The sequence below is a fragment of the Scylla paramamosain genome, chromosome 23 (genome assembly GCF_035594125.1).
Source record: "Scylla paramamosain isolate STU-SP2022 chromosome 23, ASM3559412v1, whole genome shotgun sequence".
NCBI classification, from domain to species: Eukaryota; Metazoa; Arthropoda; class Malacostraca; order Decapoda; family Portunidae; genus Scylla; species Scylla paramamosain.
This window is the reverse complement of record NC_087173.1, coordinates 6,769,966-6,795,062: the sequence shown is the minus strand read 5'-3', so window position 1 is coordinate 6,795,062 and position 25,097 is coordinate 6,769,966. Positions and strand designations below refer to the sequence as shown.

At 40.2% G+C, this 25,097-nt stretch overlaps 2 protein-coding genes across 24 annotated transcripts in view; one reads left to right on the top strand and one right to left on the bottom strand.

Annotated features, from left to right (window-relative positions):
- The first annotated feature begins 299 nt into the window (after positions 1-299).
- On the top strand, positions 300-7,870 carry LOC135112083 (small ribosomal subunit protein mS26-like). Of its 2 annotated transcripts, XM_064026009.1 has the most exons (6): positions 300-469; positions 868-1,005; positions 2,769-2,906; positions 3,505-3,651; positions 4,286-4,400; positions 5,403-7,870. In XM_064026009.1, exons 2-6 carry the CDS (start codon positions 911-913, stop codon positions 5,586-5,588), a joined length of 681 nt encoding a protein of 226 aa, XP_063882079.1. In that variant the 5' UTR covers positions 300-469; positions 868-910; the 3' UTR covers positions 5,589-7,870. The 2 variants fall into 2 exon arrangements, with proteins under 2 accessions (XP_063882079.1, XP_063882080.1); XM_064026010.1 differs by lacking the exon at positions 300-469 and having other exon boundaries at positions 849-1,005.
- A 2,674-nt stretch (positions 7,871-10,544) lies between these two features.
- The window catches only part of LOC135112084 (plasma membrane calcium-transporting ATPase 3-like), a 229,423-nt gene continuing 214,870 nt past the window's right edge, over positions 10,545-25,097 (bottom strand). For 13 of the 22 annotated variants that reach the window (XM_064026012.1, XM_064026024.1, XM_064026011.1 and 10 more), the window contains 4 exons: positions 24,884-25,038; positions 24,334-24,469; positions 17,702-18,059; positions 10,545-12,974 (listed from right to left, as the gene is read on the bottom strand). In XM_064026012.1, coding sequence (XP_063882082.1) covers positions 12,961-12,974; positions 17,702-18,059; positions 24,334-24,469; positions 24,884-25,038 — 663 coding nt within the window. In that variant the 3' untranslated portion in view covers positions 10,545-12,960. Of the gene's footprint in view, positions 12,975-14,920; positions 14,990-15,650; positions 15,738-17,701; positions 18,060-20,395; positions 20,432-24,333; positions 24,470-24,883; positions 25,039-25,097 lie in introns of those variants that run through there. The other 9 variants (XM_064026025.1, XM_064026028.1, XM_064026032.1 and 6 more) reach the window with 6 other exon arrangements.

Genomic DNA, 25,097 nt, shown 5'->3' with positions numbered 1-25,097 from the left:
AAGAACCACTGCTCTATAGTTTAACTGTTCAATAGATTCTAACATAACGACAAATACCAGCACCACACACACACACACAAGAGAACAAAGTGCTTCAAAACGCACCCTGGGATTTCTGAGGGTCGTGGTGGCGCAACTTCGCAAACAACATTATCCACATAATAATGACGCCTCAGATTAGGTTCATACCGCTCTTTCGCGCTGGTCCGGGGTAGAGCTCCTACATAGAAATCGTCTCTAGGATCACTGGTCAAGTGTGTCAACGCCATCTTAATTTAAGACAGCGATGAATGCAGTAGTACTGCTCGTAGTACTCGCTACTTCGAGACGTGATCCGCCGTCACTCCGCGTCCAGGCAGTTTGGCCTGGGTATATGGATCTACACGACAAGACCACAGTACTGTTGATCCAATACGTATGCACATGCATGAAGTATATCTCTGCTTTCAGTGTTAAAACCATTTCAATTGTAAGTTTTACTCATTTCTCTAAGATATCTATTTTTATTATAATTTTGTACATTATTCATGTATTACACGAGGTTAAAAGTTACCTATACCTCCGGGTGAAGATAAATGTTGTTGTTGTTGTTGTTGTTGTTGTTGTTGTTGTTGTTATTGCTACTGCTGCTGCTGCTGCTGCTGCAACAACAACAACAACAACAACAACAACAACAACAACAACAACAACAACAACAACGACGACGACGACGAGACAGTCGTATTCACAGTTTCTATGTCACAGAACTTTGTTTGATTCACGGAAAAAATAATATATTAAATTATATATAATACAATAAAAGTGACAGGAAGGAAGCATGGGATACCGTTAGACCGTCAGAATTCAGAATTCCGTGTTTTCACCAAGATCAAGATCAAGACACGCACTCTGGGGTGGCTTGTTGTGCACGATGAGTTCTTCACTCCGCTGTTTCCTGGGGAGCCCTCATCTATGGTATCCCGTGAACCAGACTGCAGTGTCCCTCCTGGGCAGCCAGAGTGTGAGGTGGGTGGCAGAGTAGCCAGGGACAGGTGAGCAGTGACGTGCTGCTCACCACTCACCAGTCCTGCCTTCCCTGTCTGGCCTTCATGCCAGTGCCGGGACGCAGAAGTGCGAGTCCAGACAGCAGTAGTGAGAATAAAGTTGGCGGTATTCAGTCTCATACTGGTCTCGGTGTTTCTTCCTCGTACTGAGCTGAGAGTCTGGATGGCCTTACCAAATAATAGTCATGCATTGTTGTGTGATCTTTTTTTAGTTATTCTTTTTTTTTCTATAATTTGTCTATCACGAAATTTATATATCTGTAGTGCCTCGCTTCGTCCATGCAAATCACCCAGGGGGCAGCCACACCAGATGAGCCTCCACCAACATCCAAGCACTCCCTTCCTGCTCTGTCAAGCACTGGCATGTGAAAGGGGCATTAACTGAGGTTAATGCCCCTTTCACACATTCTAATACAATATCAGTGTTCATATTTACACTCATCCTAAACTCATTAGGATCAAGATCCTTCAAAGACAGTGAATCAAATGATGTAACTGCATTAATCACACCAAGTTAAAATATATTCTTTCAATGCATTAAAATTAATAATTATAAAGCAATGAACATTCTCAAAATGCAAAGAATGCTAAAGGCTAATACCATACAATCGAAGTAAATGTTACACACATGATGCACCAAGCTAACTGTAAATTTGTATTTGGGTTTGAAAACTTGAATCTAATATATATATATATATATATATATATATATATATATATATATATATATATATATATATATATATATATATATATATATATATATATATATATATACACACACACACACAGTGGAACCTCGGTTCTCAAACTTAATTCATTCCTGAATGCTGTTTAAAAACAAACTATTTTCCCCATATGAATCAATGTAAAATGGATTAATCTGTTCCCAGACATCAGTCTACCCTTTCTTTGCAGCTTATGTTTAGTGACACAGAATTCATCAGAAGATACAGAGCGACCCACTTACCACCAAAATGAAGGTGATCATAACATTTGGACATCTTGTTGCTGGGAAAAGCCACTGGAAAAATGCAGTTCTGCAGTGATGGCACCTTATTCCTGAGAGCCGGAAACTATTTGTTTACATCAACGGGATCACATTTACCTTATTTCAAAGATTGAATTACTGTCTTACACTCTGTATCTCTCCTCCAAATATATAAAAACAAAGTAAATATTTATAGAAACTATAAATTAGAAATAAATGACAGCTTTTGCTGTCTTTTAATATTTGAAGTCAAGTAATTGTTCTAGAACTGAATTATGGTACTGCAATCGGAGCAATTATGACTTCAAAATTTTGTTCGAAAAGCAATCTGTTCGAAAAGGGAGGCATTCAGTAACCGAGGTTCCACTCTCTCTCTCTCTCTCTCTCTCTCTCTCTCTCTCTCTCTCTCTCTCTCTCTCTCTCTCTCTCTCTCTCTCTGTATATATATATATATATATATATATATATATATATATATATATATATATATATATATATATATATATATATATATATATATATATATATATATATATATATATATATATATATATATATATATATATATATAGAACTATGATAATTCATTATTATTTCATTACTAATGAAAATATAATGATGCAGATATCTGTAACTAACAAAATTTAATGATCTTGCTATGTTGTTACTTTCTGTATTATTCCATCTATGTGAATAATACATACTGTCACTGAAGAAAGTCTGTTTTATTTCAGATGGAGAAAGCCACGTTGGCTGCCAGTTGCACCAAGTAAACAGTTCAGGATCCCCAAGAAGCCACAAGTGCCTGAAGCAGATGTGCGAGAGCTGAAACGGCTCAATGACAACTACAAGACCGTAATGAAAGCAGTCAGGTCACTCCCTCTGTCTTCCCTTGTTTGTTTTGATGCACACACTGGTTTAACACTTTAGCTTGTTGCTTTGAGTGACAGTCAAGGCAAATGATTCCATAGTCATGCAGAAATTGTAGCTCAACCATGAATAGTAATCATAACTATAGTTGGTGTTTGCTAAGCTGGCCTAGAAGCCGTGCTTCTGTCTCCCTCCTTCTTTCTGTGAGGTAGCTGTCTGTACACTCATTCTTCATAACATGTCTTAAAACTTTTGTTTTAAATATTTTCAATTAATCATTTTTATCAGTTAGCATTGCTCTTGTCCAATTTTCAACACTGTATCAGCAGGGAAAAAACCTCTCTCCAAAAATTTGCAGAAATATGTTTCACTAATAGCTTGTCAGGTATAAAACTAATTTTCAAATAAAACCTACTCTTTATTTATTGCTATTTTTCATGTAATAGGGAAAGCAGTTTGTCCTTTAGGATCTTTGAATTCTTGAGTTTTTTTCTTGTAGAATGTACCTATTTCATATAAAAAGAGACACTGGTACAAATATCTATTTGTTTTCCACAATCTCTTCATAATCCACTTGTAAACCAGTAACTTCCTCCACAGGAAGCACTTGCGAGAGGAGTCTGTCAGGACTGCAGACACCTCAGAGTTGGCCATGCAGCAGGTGGCACAGGAGGAGGAGGAACACCAGCAACTAATGGAGTACAACAGACAGGAGAACCTACGAGTAGCAGCCCTCAGGGAGGAAAGGTGTCTATTTATCTTTCTCATATGTGCTTAGCATACATACTTTCACATCTTATGGCAATGGCTGAGTGGTCACATATAGAAGTGATGAACTCCTGATGTCAGATTAGTCAAGCTGGAAGCTGAACATTTTTCTGCAATAGCTATGAGGCAGAGGCTTATCCACACACTGCTATCAACCCTGTCATTGACATCAAACAGTGGGTAGCATGAGATGTCATGAGTCTAGCCTAAGCCATTGTGGATGGGGACTAACTTTCCAAGTCTCCAATAAATAAGCATCAAAGAGGATGGTCCTGATAGTGTTCTATATGACAGCAGCCAATCATCTCAGAAGTGAACTGCTGGAAGACATTAGGACAAATGTGACCACAGCAAATCGGACAAGATAATAGATTTATGACAGTGTTATATTAGCAACAACCAATGCTTTTTGACTGAATTTTTTATTTAAAAAATCTGATCCCTGTGTTGAAGTTCATCCCAATATTTGGCTTTCAGAATTTGACCTATACTCAAGGAAATTGGTACATGAGGCATTTATGACAATCAATTATTTTTGACTGGACTTATTGGAATTTATCAGATTGGATACGCCATGTCATTATTCCTTAAAATTTATCTCTGTTTCCCTCAGAATTCGAAAGGAACATGAGGCTGAAATAGCACGTGTGGAGGCCTCATTGGTGAAGCAGGCCCAGATAGCGGCAGAGGCCGAGCAGGAAGCCTTGCGCATCATTAATGAAACACAGGTGAGAACAGACACTCTTGTCACCTTGCAAGTTAGCTTTTCTCTTTCTCACAAAATTAACAGTTGCTTCTGAAGTATATATTGTTATATTACTTGAGCACAGGGGTTTCAGTTTCTCCAATATGTTTAATTGATATGGTCAGAGATTTCTGGTAAAGTGAGTCTACAAAAAATTGTGTACTGAAACCCAGTATCTTCTCAGCCACACCAAGTCATTAATCCACACTAGATCCTTTTATTGTACTCTTTATAAAGTTCTGAGTTCATGAACTGTGAATTTGACTAATGGAAGATATTGCTGTTATTTGTCATTAACTTCTCTGTTTATAAATGTACTGCTTAGGTTTGATTTATTTTTCTTTTTTTACTCGATTTGCACATTCTATGATAAAAAAAAAACATCTTTAATATATGTGCTATTTTAATGGCTTGCAAATCAGGCATTTTATCTCAAATTATCTTTCTAAGTATACTGTATTCATATCTCAAGCATACTTCTTTCAGCTTAGTGGGTTCATTACTTGCATTCATGCTGCTGTCCTCATTTTTTTTTTTTTTTTAGCCTCTTTATCTCTTACTATCTTAAAATGATCTCTGAAAAGTGACCACCTACACACACCACTAAATGGCAGTAGTACACATGAGATCCTGTGTGAGGCTAAACACCTGTATGACTTACAGATTATTACCTAGGATAGGTAACTTCCTAATACTGTATATGTACTACTTTTTTTTTTCATTTCGTCTATGCAATTATTGTAACTTGGACAAGTTTGTATACCCAGATAAAAGTAGAAAATTTATGAGCATCCTCTATATTTTACATTGCATTCTATGTTATATAGAGTGCATTTTTCCTCATTCTGCATAGAATTGTACCCATAGGTAGGTAGGGATAGGTTGGAGCAGACTTTCTTAATTATTCCCATTTGCAGTGCAGGTTAGTTCTGTTCCTAGAAATCTTCACCATTGCTTCTAGGGACTCCCTCTCTTCCACTCACAGGAACTTGTCAAAACCTTCATCAAGCGGGAGGACTTGGAGAAAGCAATTGAGGAAGCCATGGAGAACCCTACTGACTATAACTTCGCCCTAGACCAGGAGGGACACATTTTCCGGGGCCGCACCACCAAGCCCCAGGATGTGAAGATTGAGGAGTGGGAGCAACTGGAGAGCAAAGTGCTAATATGAGGAAGGAGTGCCAACTAGCCTTGCCATCCTTCATCTTTTCAATAGTATCTTGTGGACCACTGTTGGCACTTCTTGTTGGGGGTGTTTGACCAAGTGGTGTTTTTCTTGTTAATGGTTAGGTGTGGTAATAAATAGTGTTTTATGGCTTTATAGCCCTATGAGTCAAACCAGTGAAAGGGTAGCACCATTGTTTCAAAGTGTAAAATACTGTACAAAGACAAGAGTGAAAGATTAAAAATACATACTGTTTTCATAGTCAAGAAATTTTATTTGCCTTTATAAGTTGTTAAGAAAATTAAATGAGTCCATCATAAAAAAAAAAGTTAGAGGCAATGAAAAGCATAAAAGCTAGAAAAATTGGAAGTGTGGATAGATGTACAGTCAAGTGTTTTCAGAGTGGCAGTATAACTGGCTGATAAGAGTGCTGAAATGTATGTTTCATGAGCAGTGTGGTGCCACTGAACAGTAAGTACATGTAGTTCCTTTTCGTGATTAAAGATGGTACGTATGGATCATTATAAAAAGGATGTGTTAACTTAAGATGTAAATGCAAGTATTTTACATGAAGCAAGCAAGATGTAGACCTCTATTATTAGGTAAATATTGTGAGATTGAACATTTTTTCATAATTTAGGGAAAAAAAAAATTGTGATTAAAATTTTTCTCAAAATTACAGAATTTTGAACCATGAAATGTAGAAGTAAAATATGTATATTGGAAGTTTACATCACTCAGTAAAATGTACTTTTCTTTCTTTCTAAACCTTGTTTGGAAGTTAAATATTTTTAAAAGCTAAACATTGTCTTCCCATTGCTCCTATGAACACAAAATATACTCACAATGTCTCCTTTACGCAAGGAACATGAGATTGAAATTTTGTTTTCGCTTTTTCTTAATCAAAGGAAGCCAAAATACCTTACAATCGCGAGAATAGGGCGTTAGATATTGAAATTTTGTTTCCACTGTTAATCCATGGAAGCTAAAAATCTTACAATCGCGAGAGGTGGGCGTTACCAGGGCTACACTTGCGTCACGTACCACTACGTACTATGTACAGTACACACTGTTGTAATGGAGGTGGTTATGTAGGTACCTGTAAAAGCTACAATTGAGTGTAATATATTGAGCCGAGCAAAGTTTTTTTTTTTTTCCCGCGGCACAGGCAAATATTCTCAAGCTACTTTTTTTTTTTTTTTTTTCGTGGCTGCGTGTGAAAGCTTCCATTTAGCTCCAATATTAGACTAAGGGATGACGGTACTACTGAGAAGCGTTGCTAAGTAGCAATTAGATTTCTATCAAGCCTAAGTACGGAGAAGGCCTGCGTTTATATCAAGAACTCTTAAGTCTTTTTTCCTGCTTAGATTTGCTCTAGTTCCTTAACGTTCTGGATCACTATTTCTACCAACCTTCAGTATATTTGGCAACTCAGTACTGGAATACAGTTAAGTCCACACCAGGTGATCGGTCTTTCTTAATTTCATGGATAGATAAGTCCATCAATTCCAACATTTCTGGTACTGATAAATTGTTCCTTGAACTTTATTATTGTTATAATAGTATGTACTTCATGGATACCTACCTATGTGAAAAAAAAATAATTGTTATTTTATTTTATTTTATTTATTTATTTATTTTTTTCTTACATAGGTAGGTATTCTTCATGAAGTGCAGGTACTGAACCACTGCCTGCATGTCACATTCCATCACCATCACGTGAAAATGTGCCTTCTTGACACCTGCACGGCGATTCCACCTTTCTTTATTAGCAGTGTCTTGCAGCAACCTAACACATGGCGCCGCCGGGACCGTGCTGGCCTGCCCTCACATTTATATTAAGTCACATAATGGGTATTGAAGGGCAGTACAAAGGGCCGCTTGCCGTGACGGTGCGAACGATGACGGGGCGGTCCGCGGTGGTGCAGACGTGGGGATACCGGACTGTGATGCAGCTGAAGATCACACTGTCCAGGCTGTGGGGTCTGCTGGTTCAAGACATTCACCTCATCTTTCAGGAGCAGGCCATGATAGACGACCTCACTCTCGGCTCCTACATGGCCGAAGACTCCACCGTCACCCTCGTGCCTCGCCTCAGTTCCGGATTCTAATAACCGTTTTAATTCTCCCTGTCGCTCCTGCACCTCTGCCTGCTCTCGCCAAAACACCTACGGAGGGCTTGATCCAGTATCCTGCACCCAATGCCCTAGTCTCATTTTACTGACCCCACACTTCACTTCTCATCCTGCTAATTCTAGCGAATTATCTTCTCATTCCATCTTAAGATAGAGGTTGTACGACGAATAAAAGTTGTTACGCTATTATTCCCTTGATACATCTCTCTCTCTCTCTCTCTCTCTCTCTCTCTCTCTCTCTCTCTCTCTCTCACTAGAGTCGTCAGTCAAGCAGGAAATGAAAAACAATCGATAGTTTCTCAAAAAGGGCTTATCCGTATATTCCTAAAAAGCCAGGATGATGGTTCGAGTCCGCTGAAACAAGGATTCGAAAGATCAAAGAGGTTGGATCCGAACCAGCAAAGACTGAGGTTCGAATAAGAGGTTCACACTACACAGTCACGTCATACCATGGCCCCATCGGTTAATGTTTACCATAATTCCTTTTTATTTTGACGTAACGTGACGGTGTCGCGCCGAACCGCTGCGAGATTATGTTTAGTGTGAACGGCATCCAGTCAGCGGTCCGTCGCTGGCCACCAGCGGCAGAGATGAAATGCTTCAGGTTTCACACGAATTAAAAACTGATTGAACTGGTTTATCAGCATGGATTTTTTTTTTATGTCAAATACGTAATCTTTAGTTTAATTATTGAACTAGTGTGTTTGTACCTCAATCATACTGCATTTCCTTAAAATAAAATTGCAGCTTCACAATATACTCGCACCATAATGGCCCATGAATCTTTCATCCTAAGCTATAAACGATCGAAGCATGCGCCTGCCAAACTAAATCACAGCTAGACAGGAATCACAGCCGAGACTTGGCCGAGAACATCGCAGCCTAATGCCCGTTAACCCGTCGGGGTGGAGATATAAAGAGAACGCTAGTGAAGACCGTAGAGAGATGTCGCTGTGGCCAGTAACAATGAGGACCTAATGCGGTGATGCGGTATGCGGGTTTATGTAGTGCAGCAAAAGAGCACGGTCATGGTTTCATCGTTTTCACTTCGACAAAAGCCATCGCAAAGCCATTCCATTCCTCCATCTCCCAGAAAAATGGTCTATGATATAATCCTCGCCATGCTATTACAATGCACGTGCAATATTTCTTGAAACAACGTAATTATTCGTTCATCTTAAGGATGTTACCTCCACGTGCGTAATTAGTATTAATATCCCAGTTCCTCTGTAAAATTCATTCCCAGCAGTATAGTTTGTTAAGCAAGGTTGGAGGAAGTATCTATAAGAATTACCTATACAACAACAACAACAACAACAATAACAACAATAATAATAATAATAATAATAATAATAATAATAATAATGAAGAAGAATAACAACAGTACTGTAGATACTACATAAGTACAGTGAACGAAGGAAACAACCTTACCTTTACCGGCAGAGATGAAGCTACTAGGATTCATTGGTAGAGGTGCCGCAACCACAGGTTAGCGCAACACCAACGGTGAGGGAGGACCTTTAGGGAGGGGCCGAACCAAATCCTTCAAGTGACTCATGTGTGATGTAGTCCTCCCTCCTTCACCTCTCCCCCCCTCCCCACTCTCTCTCTCTCTCTCTCTCTCTCTCTCTCTCTCTCTCTCTCTCTCTCATCAAAACTGCCCCTTTCACAGCCTCTGTGGTAGTCCTCACTGTTTGTTCATATATTAGCCACTGCCCATATTTGAGGCGCCGGTCACTTGATTTTAAAGATATTCTAAAACCAACGTACTCTATATTAGCCACTGCCCATATTTGAGGCACCGGTCACTTGATTTTAAAGATATTCTAAAACCAACGTACTCTATCGCAATGGAACAACAAAATGGAAGGATCACACACACACACACACACACATCACAGACACACGTGAACTGCGCACTGTGACGGCAAATTGGACTAGCTGCACATGCGCAGTATTCGGTGTTCCGAATTCTTGCTCACGTTAATTTCTCAACGATGAATGAATTTATTTTAAATGGATCACACCTTACTATATCTGGAATAAAGTTTCTTATTTCGAGATTCCACTGCACTTAATGGCAACTTAATTACGCAGAATATTGCCACACAATTTTTCCCGTGTCTGGTAGTATTGCAGCGGGAAAATTCAAATGATGCAAGGATGAAAACATTGTTTCACTAATGCCAGGTGTTGGAGATGATGAAGACAACGAGAGTTAGTATTTAATGGAAAAGTATGCCAATGTCAAGTAGCTTCTTGGAGGAATGCAGTGTTCCCTCAAAGTCTTTACCTCTTCCTGTACGATTAACCCATTTCTCTATTTGCAGTTACCTCCTGATGAAATTCTAAAGATATCCATGATTACATCACGCAACCAAAACCCAAGTTGTCCTCAGTAACATGTCCAGTGTTACCTGTCAAACCCACATGGTAAGATCTTACCAGCTGAAGAAAAAACTTAATCTAGTAGGCTAGCTGGGCTAATAAGTTTCACAAATGATGATTACAGAATCTTGGATTGATATATTTACAGAACTATATACAATACTTCATATATAAAAAGAGTTAAGGATGAAATACATGCAAGCCATCCTTGACCCCTGACTAAAGCAAGCTTGGTGCCACAATCTAGCTCTGTGTTGCTTCATGGTGTGTGCAGGAAACAAGGGTGAATATCCAACAATATTTACTTTGATATATACATTGCAATGGTTCAAGAGCTATTTGCATTAATTGTGCCTTTAGCTAACTTTAATACATTGTCTTTTAACAAATGATTAAAAATCAAAACTAACATTTGAGGAATATGAAGAAAAGATTTGGACTCTCGAAAACCTTTATCTTTAAAGTTAACAAACTCAACAAGTAATGTTCTTTCCTATTAACAATAGAAGCCATTTGTTTATATCCACGAAAAATCTAAAGTAGTACGCGCGTTGGAGTGCGTGGGTAGTGGCAGAGTTTCAGTAGCTGCTTCAGCGGCAGGGACCAGTCATCCCGGCTCGCACCACAACACTAACCAAACTGTGGGTTGCTCTTCCCATTTTCCTGAACAAGATAGGGAGTTTCATGGTTTTGCCACTCCACACTCCACAAACAACCCACGGACCCACACACACACACACACATCAGATAATGGACAAAGAGAAGAAGTACAAGGCCTTTTTTTTATCAAAGTTCACTGATCTTACACTTCCTCAGTCCAAGAATTAGTTGACAAACAAAATATTAAAGTAGTGTCGTGGCTGACATATCAAGAGACGAGCATCACAAAATGACTGAAGATTTACAGAAGGTTGTATCTTGGTTACCTCTACCAGTTTACAGTAACATTTATTGGATTTACAACATTTCAGTATTTAGAAAATCTTTCATTTTCTCTACAGAAATGAATGAAATAACTGTTTGCTATTGACTACAATTTGTTATGTGTAATGGTTTGGTGAACAGCCCAGAGAACTGACTTAAAACTAATGCATATTTGCCACATCTAAGAACAGGATGGGAGGGGGCGGACCACGCACACAGACACCAAGTCAACCAGGAACAGAGTTGTGATGGTGGAAGGGTAGTGGTGTTAGAAGACCTGGGAATGAGGACAGGACAAGGCAGAGCAGGTGATGGGTTGTTGGGGGACATGGCATGCTGGCAGCTAGGCTGGCAAGACATCCCGTGGGTTAGGGTGAGGGGCCCCTGCAGATCTTTACTACAAAACCGTAGTCAAAGCTCTTAGTATGCCCTAGGTCTGACAAGCTGGTGCTCCTGGGATGTGACAAATTGTAAGAGCTGACTCCTGGGGCAAACTGTATCTGCTGCAGGCCTCTGGAGTGCTCCTCACATGGGCACAACAATAAGGATTGGTTCCATTGGCTAGCCAACATTGTAACAGGTGATAAGGTTGGAAACAACCATGCACCAGTTTATTTGTAATATCATAATTACATAACATGACAATTACCTTCAGTGATTGAATTATTGACAAGCATCATCACTATTATATATACTTCAAAACAACTATTGCTCCATAAAAATTACCCCCATGATGTTAGGATTATTAGTATTAAATGCAAAGATGTCTAATGAAACCAAGACATCAGTGGTGGTTGTGTGACGTGAAGTCGGGCTTGTAGCAAGGCTAGCTTTACCACACAACTTGTAGCAACGCAACAATCATACCACTTAAGCTAAGAGGTACCATCAGTCATACAACCTAAGACTCTCCTTTCATACACAGCAAATGGACAAAACAATACTGCCAAACATAAACAAAACAGAGATGTATAGACTCTAGCATCAGGAACAGCCAACATGGTTTTTAGAAAACAAGAACCAAGAACATTCATGAATATACAATTTTCCACAACTTCCTTAGAGAGATTTAAAACATCCTTTGACTACAGGTATAATGTAATTTGTCCTTAGTAATGTTCAACAGATCTAACCCTCTGGCAAAAACCCTTTACCATTTCTATAACTGGTAGACTATGCAATAACAACCCTTACTATACACAAGACTATTAACAGTAGGACATAATGAAACAAGGGGCGCGGCACACTGTCAGTGAGTCCTTGGCATACACCAGTGAGTGTGTCTGTGCACCAGGTACGGCCATAAGGTAGGACACAGGTGGATGTGCCCTTCACGGGTGTGTACTCAGGGTGGGTATTTGCAGGTGAGCAAAAAATGCCCCCCGGAAGACAAAAAGAGTTGTGGGAACGTAAGCAGTCCACTGCTCCAGCGAATCTGCAGAGACCCCACAGCTGTTGTTCCTCCCACATACGTATGGGCTGTCTTTCAATGCCCTTTCCCATTTGAGTCACCCTGATTGCGGCAGTCAGTCAATTTTAGCTGCAGCGGAGCCCAGCACCCAGTTACCACACCACAGGCGGCGCCCACTAGCTGCTGTGGTGGTGGTCAAGGGCTCATATTGTTGCTGCTGCTGCTGTTGGCTGCTGATCACACTACTGTTGTTGCCAGTGCTGCTGGAGGTGCAGTTGGCCCTGAGAAAGTGGCATGAGGGCCTAAAACAGGAGTCTACACAGCTGTCTCCGTATGACTGTGTGAGGACAAGCGTTCCACGTCGATCTCGGGCACTGTGAGTTCTTCAGGGTCCGGACACAGGTCGGCATACTCCAACGAGGACCCCTGAGACAGCCTCTTATTCAGGGATGACTGCTTCTTCAGCACCGCCGCCAGATTAGGGTTGGAAGGCCGAGCATCGAGCCCCTGTCGGAACGCATTAACTACTCGAATCTGTAGGGAGAGGTCATGCGTGATTTTAGTTGGGGAAGGTGGTTAAATACATATGCCTTGGACACAACTAAACCACGTAGTACAGAACACCAAACAAGGAGAAACACTATCTACACTGGTCCAAGACATTTCAACACTCAGTAGGAATGAGCCATGGGAATAAAACAAGTAAAATTTTTTTACTTTTCACTGAAACATGAGACATAATTGGCAAAGTGTTTTTAAAAGACGAGAGCTTAAAAATTGACTGTGAGGGTTACTGTGAGAGCTGTTGACAAGTGAGAAGGGTAAGGAGTGTGCCTTGCTGCCAACCATGAAACGCAACAACGTCAGCAGTGAGCAGCAGGAGCGAAGCTCACCAACTGTTTGCACACACAAGCAGAAAGTCATGCTCATTGCAAAGATCCCATGCCAAACTTGAACCGTGTACACTGCATCTTCATTATAGCTGGCTTAAAACAGCCTGTTAGGTGCCAATACAGAGAGGAAAGTTATGATGGTTAGTAAATAAGTAATAAGTTAGAAAGCAGAGGTTAGAAAAAAAACATTCACAAATTTGATTAACATGAAATAAAAAGGATGACAATAAAAGATCGTGCACTTGTACAGAATACTTGAGAGTGTTGCTGGCTGCCATAGGATCTACACGAGTAACGGAGCTCAAAAGCTCTGATGCCGGTGGACACACACTTCACACATCAAGACAAAGAGTTGGCGGCCAGAGAACGTGGGCACTGCATGTTGGCTGGAGGTTATCCATAGTGCGCGGCTCATGCGTTCATGCGCGCTCCCTGATTAAGACCCACTACCGCCTCAATGCTGTTTATTTCATTCCTGTTTTCAGTCTCTTGATTTATGCAATTTGTGGTTCAACAGTGAGAGACAATATTGTAAGAGTAGAAGGTGAGTGATAGAGTAAGTCCATATTAGCCCAGCAAAGTTGGCGGGAGGTAGCCAATCCAGGGTCTGTGCCATCAGTGGTGCACCAGACTGTTAGCTCACATCAAGAGTGGGTAGTGAGGGCAGCAGCTGCACCCTGCCCACACCCAGAAGTCCGTCCAGTCACAACATGAGGGTGGGAGGGTTTGGGAGAGGATAGGAACACAACACACTGCAGAAAAGACTCGCCTGCAGTAACGACTGACTTGCACACACAGATCATGCAATCTCCATGCCTGTCATTCACAGACATAGTATGTACTCGAAAAAAAATTAAATAAATGTATTATACAAAATAACACAGACGACAGTTATTACACTTCAGAACATCTGTGCACCAACAGGAGCACTTCAAGAAATAACGGGGTGAAAAAACAAAAATCGAAATTAGTGAAAACCATGGTATACGGCAGATTTCTTTCAGTCACGACAAATGAACACCAAACACTGGCAAACAGTCTATCTAGTGGTGCCATCTAGATCACTTAGGTCTCTGTCACAAGTCGCTCAGTGTCATGCAGGAAACAGTTTAAGGAAGTAATATACGGCTGGATTTAAGCAAAATAAAAATAAGGGAAACAAAATCTCCACAGAAAATCAAACATAATTGAGGTCTCTTACACAATCTGTTACAGTTTCTATTAATACTGTATATATAAATAGAAAGAGTCATGCATTTCTTTGGTCATTTAATTTAGGAGGGCAAGTTTATATTAAGAGAATATTAGTAAAGGATTTATTTTTAGCTTAAAAAGTTAGGAACAGGACAGTGTAAATTGTTCTGTGTAAGAGACAGCTTGGAGGCAGCATAGGATGGTTTGTTCTCAACAATTATTGACCTTTGTTGGTAAAATACACTGACTGAACCAACCTACAGCTTCCATGAAAGTAAAGAAGCAAACAGCACAGACCAAGGGCAGAGAACTGAGGGGAAGTGAGCGAGCGAGCGATCACATTAGTCCAAAATATGAGTCTAAGAAGAGACAAGAGAGAGGGGTGTAGCTTACAGCCTGGTCTGTGGAGGTCTTGCTATATGGTACGGGTATCAGCCGCTCCTGCAACGTGCCTCCAATGACCTGAACCATGAGAATAATAACAGTGGTGAGGGCGAGTAGCTACAGTGGTAAGTTAGAGCTGGCCAGGGATGTATTATACAGCAAGGTGAACAGAAGATAAGGACACGATGCCTCACACGGTCATCAACACCATGGGCGCCCATAGCCTGGTTACTGGTGGCTGCTGTCACCTCATCGCCCACAGCTACGTGCCCTTGTCTTCTCCACACCTCATCCAAGGCGGCACACGGCCTATCAGCCGAGTGGTGTATGTACACTGTGTGGTGTGCAGGGGATAGTGGAGCAGCAGTAGTGGAATAAAGGCTACAGACAGCACACGGGGTGTCCACACCTACCCGGGACTCGCCTAGACATTACAGGGGCACGCGGGGATTAATACGCTTACACTCAGGACACCAACTCACGATCTGTGTGGCTCCGGGACCGTTGAAGAAGAAACACATCTTCATGCACAGAGAGCACAACTTGACTAAAAATAATAATGATGGAAACCCAATGGACAACTACCGCTGCAAGAGTCACTACTGTGGGTACACTAGCGAGAACTGATTATGCAGGTGAATACTGTAAATAGGCCTGCTCTAATAGCCACTAGTTGTTGAGGACCGTAGATTTGGGCTAATGCTGCGGGTGAGGTGTTCTAGCACGGTGGCTTACTCACTGAGAGCAGCTCAGGTACAAGGGGCTGAGAGAAAGATGCTCGGGTTCATACCTCACCCCCATCATGTGTTTCTCCTTCCTGATCCTCCTACCAGGGAAAATAACAGAATGATACGCTCAACACCATGATCTTCTAAAAGTTAACGAAGTCAGTTTAAGTCAAAACCTAAATCAACATCCCCTGGAGCTGGAAAATAAAATATGAAGCCTGTAATAGCAGTTCAATGAAGAGCTGCTAACAAAATACATCTCTCAGGATGGTGAGGAGGAGCCAGGCCATTACTGTTGGCTAACATTATAAAAAGGTGCCAACAACACATTGGCTGCTAGATCAGGGGTGAGGTCCTGGATCCAACCCCAAGGAGTTGGACATCACACTCCCATTCAGGAGATCTCGGCCCCCACCTGCATCTCTGGTCCACCCTAACACTGTTGTCCAGGAGCCAGTCAAGCCTATTTCTGTGTGAGCAGTGACCCAGACCCACCAATAATAAACTCAACTATAAAGAAAAAAAGATAACTGATACAAGTGAGGATGGGGAAGAGGATGTGTGGGACTGGACAGGCTGGGAAGAAAGATGCACTCATACAGACAGGGAGAACTCAAGGCTAAGGATTCATTTACCACCAGGGCAAGCTTCCTTTATGGTCTCCAAGTTTTGGTTTCTTATTTTAATACACTTTCTATTGTATTTAATGTAAAGTTAGTTATATATATTTTTTTCCAAAGCTGGAGAAACATTTCACTATTTGGCACTCTCCATAACCACATTGGCAAATTTCACATAAAGAAATAAATGCACAACACAAAACACAACATGCAGTGCAAATCCACGTCTCCTCTAGCTGCGCTTTAGAAATGAACAATACACAAGATGTGTGTTAGTTACCCTGGCATACGCTAGACTAGTGACAGCTGAGGCGGGAGTTGTTAGTGAAGTGCACGTGAGATATTGTCTCAGTCTGTTGTAGCAAGAGTCCCGCCGGGGAGCCAGGCTGGCCTGCAGACCACCCACCACCACAACCCTTATACGCTGTTCCAATCATCAGCGGGAAGTGGCAAGCAGGAGAGGCAAGACCACAACACTCAGCCTCACAGGGCACAAGGCAAGAGGGAGTAGTGAGAGGCAACAGAGTGCTCAGTCCCCAGCACACCCAACACTCCACCCACCAGGGAAGCAGCCCATCCCACACTGACCGTCACCTCCACCAGGACAGGCCAGTCAGGGGGTACGGGCAAAGGTGCAAGGAAGAAGCAAGGAGGAGGAGGAGATGGAAAGGATTGCTAGTGCTACAGCTACTGCTACAGCTACTACAGCTACTACTACTCAAATACTGTGGATGGAAGCAATAACATAAATAACACGAAATATCTACTCATGAGAGAAAAAAAATTGCAGGATAGGTTATGCAACAATTGTATAACTTAATGGAATTGTAATCAATAAGCTGAAGATGTTAGTTCAAAAAAGCAAATCATAATAATTATAATAGTAATAGTAACAATAATAATAATAATAATAATAATAATAATAATAATAATAATAATAATAATAATAATAATAATAATAATAATAATAAAAAAGCATTAATAGTTAAGCATGATTATAAAAGTGTTATGTGGCAGGGTTGCACACTCTGAGTAGTACTGTAGTAAGGGCTGAGTATGGGCAAGGCTGAGAGATAAGTTCTATGGCCAGCCACAGGACTGGTCAGGGTCACAATACAGGAAGACTATGGAAAGGTGGATAAGTCTGCTTGTAATTGACTAGCACCCCATCAAAAGGTTGTGATAAGTTGATAAATGGCAAAGAAAGAACCACAATCAGTCTTGAAGAGGGGGTCAGATGCTAGTCTCATGAACCAAATTATATATTTCTGACGGTGAGGGCTGGGAAGGGGGTTGCAGTGTGCTGGAGTGTGCTGCCATGTTAGAGTGAACAGTCTGAGATATTAATGTGTTGAAGTGGTGCGGGGAGAGAGGTTGGAAGAGTGGAGAGGAGGGGGCTGTGCCAGCAAGGTGGTGGTGGTGGTGGTGGCAGCACTTAGTACTTTGTGTGTTGGCGTGGGTGTGGGGTCGGTGGTGCCCCAGCTGCTGGGTTGCTGCTGCTGCAGGCCCGCCTTGGGGGCTGCCAGGGGGTACCAGGGGGGCAGTCTCGGCAGTGGTGGGTGATGACTCCTCGATGGGCGTTACGAGGCGCACTGCTGTGTTGCACGACCCGCACCGCTTGCCACTATTGGGACTTGGGCTTTTCATGGAGTCCTCATCTATGTAACTGATGTCTGACATGGGCCGGTTGCCCTGCTGACTGCGCGAGTTGCGCATATTATGCAAGCTGTGTAAACTATGGCATGACCGCCGTTCCTCCAAGTCTTCCAGGGTGGACTTGAATGCTCGTATTACTCTCAACTGCAAACGGGACGGGACATCCAATCAAACCCCCACAATAATGTAAACAGTACATCAACATCTCATCATGAACATGTTAGTAGCAACACATAAAAATTAAAAAATAAAACTCACCAGACAAATCACTGGTAACACAGTGCTATAAACAAACAAAAAAAGGAACTAAGACTGGCTAGTCATATCCACATGATAATTAATAATTGTAAGTTATAATGAAAGGAGACTGAGGCTGAAGGTGAAGGCTGTTGAAGACTGGGTGAGGATGGTGTGACGCAGCCATGTGTGACGGAGGCCTGGCGAGGCGACCTAAAAACATGCAAGCTGCGAGCACAGCAGTGGCAGCCAGGGCACAACAAACTAGGCACTGGGCCATGGCAGTGTTGAGGCTGCTCGCCCGTTAGGATCATTGGAAACTGTCTATGCAGCACAGAGAAACAAACATACTAGCCTCTGGTTCTAGCCACAGTCTACACACTCCATCTCTTAGCACAGGTCACAACGTTAGCTAGGGTTTAGTTCAAGGATTCCACTCAAGGTTGGGGTAACACTGGGATAAATTTTGAACACAGGTGTTTGGGTTCAGGTAGGGGCAACAGCATTACGACATCTGTGAGACAACAACAGCTGCACAGCTACATGACTACAGTTACCAACCTGTTACAAAACCCTGGGTGTCGGTCACAGGAGGAGCAAAACAAAGTTACTGTTAAATCAAAAATAAAAGTTAGTAGAGGGCTGGGGATGGCAGAGAATAGACAAGATTTCACAAAGTCAAGTGTCTATAAGTGCAGCAGAGAATTAATAGTAGGGAACCTAAAATCTAATATAAAATACACTAATTTAATCATTACAATATTGCAAAAACTATTTTACTTTTGAAAGATAAGACAGTATAGAACAATGGGGTCAGCCTTGTAGGTTACTGGTATATCCTTAATAAAGGGCAGGATTTTGACTATGAAAAGTGAGAGAGGCTGGAGTGGTTCTTGCAGATACAGCGTGAGCCTACATAGTAGTGTGGCATAGAGATATCAGCAGGTGGCCAGTAGAGTGGTCAGTAGACATTACAGGAGGGGACCAGCTGCCACTACTTGCACGCACTTGCCCTGGAGGACACAACATACGGCACACACGCACACTTGTTTCAAGAACAAGGGCAGCGAGGATATTGCTTGTTAGCAGAGCTGCTACCTGATTCTGCTGAGCTACAGGAGTGAAAACACCTATTTCTATTAGGCATGCACTAATGCATGCCCAGCAGTGAAAATAAAGAAATCATGCAAAAAAAAAAAAGGGAAAAATTCTATTATAAATAAAAGTTATAATTGAAAGTAAAATAACCAAAAGAAAGACTGAACCTAGGCTGGTCTTCATGCACTGGGGAGTGCCAAGTCTTGCGGAAACCGACATCATGCTGCCGGACACGCCTCTCTTAATTCCTTTAAGGGTCAATAGGAACGATAAAGAGTGAGGCTAGTGGCTTGAGGCAGAGTTGAGTGGGCCAGCGCGAATTTCCCAACCCTTCGATAATTGCATTGGTATCACTGCTGCCAAATGCCATAAAAATATTTCCTTTCGGGTAGCGGCAAACTCCACAGAACTGCCTTACTCAGCACTGGCTGGCCTAGGTCCCATTAGGTTTGGTGTAGCTTGTACAGACTGGAGTGATAAAGACAGAAAGATAGAGAAAACAATTTGGAGAGCCACAAAAAAAGCTGCAAGACTGATCTACTCAAACTCACAAGTCCAATGGCAGAATATATATATTTTTGAACAAAAGAAATCTGGAAATGATAGAGCAAATATGATGAAAAGATAGAAGATATAAATAAAGGTACCAATACCACCAAATAATACCCTGAGAGGACCAATAAAACCACATAGATAAATTAATTAAACCATACATGAGTACAGAAAGCAATAACAGGTCAACACACACACACACACAAAAAAGTAAAAAAGTAAATAAAATAAATAAATCAATCAATCAATAAAAATAAATAAATAAATAAATAAATAAAAAACTCGAAAGAGAGAGAGAGAGAGAGAGAGAGAGAGAGAGAGAGAGAGAGAGAGAGAGAGAGAGAGAGAGAGAGAGAGAGAGAGAGAGAGAGAGAGAGAGAGAGAGAGAGAGAGAGAGAGAGAGATGAGAAAATGCAAATTTGAGGAGCTGAAAAAAAAGGAAAGAACACCCAAAAGTTACACTGGCTTCCCATTATTATAATTCTGAGGAGAAAATGCAGAGTTCTCCATCCAATCATGGAGAGGTTTGTCTCTCAGCCCCTGAAGCAATATCAGGCAACATCAATAAGAATTCTGGGGATACTTAACAATGCCTGCAGCAAGATCTGTCCATGTTAAACTTGTATCCACTGAAGACAAAAAAAGAAGCCAAATGCAACAAGAATGAGTCTTTTATCAAAATGAACAGCTAATAAAAAATAAATAGTTAAATAAATAAAATAAGTAAGAATAAAGATACTAAAAAACACTAAAATAAATGAACTAATGAATTATGGGATTATTTCTTAGTTTTGAAAAATTACATCACCTCTAGCTTTGCTATTGTAAATGTATCTGGCAACAAGGTAAGCAAATACATAAACAATTAAAATCTTCAAATCTATAACCAATATATATTACATCCATTAAACTTCTAATATTCAAGCATCACTGACATCGGCAGGTAAATATAATAGCAATCGTGTTTGCAAAGAAACAACCAAGTTCTAGCACTATGGTAATGATGCGCCAGGAGTGCAATGGGTTGACCAGGGGAGCTTATGTGGAGGCGGCAGGGGAAAGCAGAGCCAGGAAGGCATGGGAGATTAATAATAAGAATAAAAGTAATAATGTTAATAAAATGACAAAACTAAAGTGAAATACAGAAAATAAAATTTAAAAAATAAGAGTGAATGATGAAACATATAGGCACATAAAATACTTTATCATGAAATATGTGAGTCAAGTAGATCTTGCAATTGCAATATGAAGGATTCAAATATTAGATTTAATGGAATAATGGGTCTTACATTAATTTTAGCAATTGCAACATAAACAATCAAAGCACACTGGTACTGTGCTTCAGTTTCAATGATGGACACACAAATTAATGAATGGCATTCTTAAATTTTCAGTAATTTTAGAAATCTGGCCAGAAATTTTGAAGGAGCAGTGGCCCACATGCCTCCAGGAGCCTGGAGGTTTGTGGCCGAGTCATCAAGAAAGAGATGGAGCATAGAGTGAATGAATTAATATTAAAAGATCCTGTTGAGTTCTGTTGTCAATAAGCCTCTCAAAAGATAGTATGAAGAATGCATGTGATAATGGTAATGCTTGAGCATGGAAATACATTAAATGGCACAAAAATACAAATATTAAAACTTGCCACATAGTTAATGCACTTCTACTGCTTTGAAAGAAAACAGGTTGATGATGGACATGGAATAATTAACTGGCTGACTGACTGGCTGGCTGGCAGACTACCTGGCTGGCACAAAACCTATCACTACAGTTGTCCTGCTGGGGTCACGCAGAGTTCAGTGCATGAAAGACACACACTTCAAGTTTCTCATTTTCTTGATGTAGTCACACATGGTACACAGCTGCATGATGAAAGTGGACATAAGGGTATCATCTTATAACACATGTAAACATCACACTGGCCTGGCAATGACATTTTCTATCACAAGGAGAAATGTTACCAGACTTTTTGCTCTCGACAGTTACATGATGGATCCCTAACCAACAAAACACTCTATCCATGGTTGATGGAACACGCAGGCAAGGACTTCAGGTCTAGTCTACAAACACATGACTTATCACAGAGGTAACCTGTAGAGTATAAATCTTTAAGTGTTCATGAATGTGTGTTTGTGAAAAGAAAAGTATAAATATATACATAACAAACTCCTTGAGAAGTTGATGATATTTACACCTCCCTGTTAACTTATGAGGTTACAGAATCATTTCTCACACTAAAACAGGTTTTTATGAAAGTTATTGGCCTTACACAACATTTAACAAGATGATTTAGTATCATGACAACACAGGAGTCTTATATGTGTATATATTTATAATGACAAGCATTTTGAATTTAGATATATAATGAAAAACCATAAGAAAAGGAAGCCAGGTCATTGCACCTTGACAATGGTTACAGAAGTGTTCAATCACATCTGGGAGGAAAAAAACAAATCTGTAAAGATCAGGTGCAATTATGGAAATAAATAAGCTATTGATTTTTAGTATATAAAAAAGTGTCCTCTGGTAACCATGCAATGTATCCATTAGTAAAATTGGCAAAACCTGCAAGAAGAAAATCATCACAATGCCTCCATTCCTCTGAAACTCAAAAATATGCTGCAAAGTTTCAGTGAACATCTTGACTGGCACACTACAGCAGCAGCAAAACCACGACTTCCTACTAAAAACAAACAGAACACTCTTGACTCAGGAACACCACACACCAGACCCTGTTAGGAGAAAATGCCAGCAGGGACAGAAAATGAACACTACAGTCATCATCACTTGAGCACGCTGCTGGATTGGTCACGCTAAATAGAAAGGTTAGTTCAAGGGTGTCAAAAGTGCATTCCTTTGTGACAGAGAGCATTACTGTTAAAAGTTAACACATTCATGTATTGGTATACTAGTAAGGTATTCACTGGTACTAAGAAATATGATATTACTGATATCAAGAGATCTCAAGTAAACAATACTTGTCACTTTTTAAATGGTAGTTGGCATCTATAGCTGAGCTAATGAAAAATGACATATACACATTACAAAAAGATCAAACACTTTCCATATATATATATATATATATATATATATATATATATATATATATATATATATATATATATATATATATATATATATATATATATATATATATATATATATATATAAACAGATGTACATAGTCTGGGTCCACTATTGTCAGGGACAAAACATCTTGAATACAAATCTGTTGTTCTCTATTAGTTGTCTGTATCTAGTAAAAAGTTCCACATCAGCACTATGATTCAGGCATTGTGCTAGACCTTGGGATTGCCAACACTGACTCAACAACAAAGACAAACAAACACCATGATATTTCCACCAAAATATTCCTTTACATCTGATTATGTTCTTTAGCTTACTTTATGTGACTGAGCAATATTTTGACTATAATATTACAACTTACATGCATCACATTGGCATGGAAGATAAAAATTCTGAAATATTTCAATATTCATAATCACAAATTCATGATGATCTTTTGTAATAATGTCTTTTTGTTTGTTTATTTAAGAAAAATCATGGCTTATGATTTAAATTTATATGAGGGAGTTTAATAATTTTCTAGTTTTAATATTTCTTGCTTTCAGATGTCACATACACATAAGAAGCTTTAATGTGTGTAAGAAAAAAAGGTAATAAACAAATAGTGACCTACGTGGTGATGGTTGTTTAGCGATGGTGGTTGTGGTGGTTATGGTACTGGTTGTGATAAATGTGGTGATGGTGGTAGTGGTGGCAGTGGTGATAGTGGTGATGGTGGCAGTGGTGGTGGCGATAATGATGCTTGTGTAGGAAGTGAACCGTAACCTGAGGCTTTCATGAGTCTCCACACAAACCATTGTTTCATGGTCACAGCTTGAGTGGAGTCTCATGAAGGCATTCATAATATTCTACTTAACTATGCTCATAGCAAAATACTTAACACAAATCATGTAATTTCTTGTGCTTACTTAGTTATGTATTTGGCTATACTAAGTAAGAAGTACTTAGGCACATTACTCTTTATTTTAAACTAATTTTTATGCTTTAATGCAATAAACATGTACTACATCTTTAATGGACATTACTCTTCCTTTGTCTAAAGAACAGCTAAGAAATCATTCATTGTTTACTCTCAAATATATAGATGCAATGACATGCTGTATGTTAACTTCTCATGAAAACATTCAAATTCTGCTGATGAAAACTTAATATGGGACAAAGTTTGATTTCACTGCATTATTTACTTCACCAGGCAACTACTGACCTGCGGCCCTTCAAAACACACAGAGAGAACTTATGAAAGGAGACTTGAGGTAGTCTGGTGTCTGTCTCCAGGGAAGGGGAGCTAAAAAAGACATCATACTAGAGGTATTGCTATTTTTGTTACACCAACTGACTGTTGGGCTTCATTCTTTTCCTCAGGTCACAGTTCATGTCATAGGAGCATTGGAGAGAGATGGAAGAGTCTGAAGTGAGAGACCCTGACCAGACCACCAACACATACCTGAGTCTGGAGCCGGGTCAAGCCACGGATCCACAAAATTTGACCCGTGCGCTTGCTATCCTTGCCATCTGAATCCAGCTTGTCCTCAGTGGTAAGATCAGCGATGGGGTCCGTCTGAGGCTCCCCAGAACCCCACCTGGAATGACATTGGTAATATGTTTCCAGCACATTTCAATTATGACATATTTTTCTTCTTCCAACATGTTACTCAAACACCAAAAAAGCAAAGCTTCTATGAGTTGATAATGAATCTTTTTAAAAGCTAATTTAAATAAATCGCATAATTACATTACAAAAACTCAATAGCATAAATATATAAAGTACTTATAGAACATACATACTATTCGCTTGAAGGAATTGCAATGAGTGTAGTACGTGTACATTCACTTTATATTTAACATTACAATGCATGAGCAAGCTGAAACACATCTACATTACTTGATACCCTCAGACAATGATATAATGCACATCAAGTGACATGCTTTCTTTTCACATATTACAATGAATCTCTAGTTGAAGTTGTGCACACAGTTAGGCTTCAATAACTTACGAGAACAGATCTTTGGGCAGACTTTTGGTTGGCATGGAAGTGACCACCTGTCCCCACAGGAGAACTCCGCTCCCAAACAGGATACACCAGAGCCAAAGTTCAAGAGTGAGTGCCTCAGTAGAAAATGCCCGCCCTCCAAACTGGACTATCACAATCTGTACAAGGGATGAAAAGTGTGTGAAGTATGTACATGGTAATTGAGACTGTGATGAGA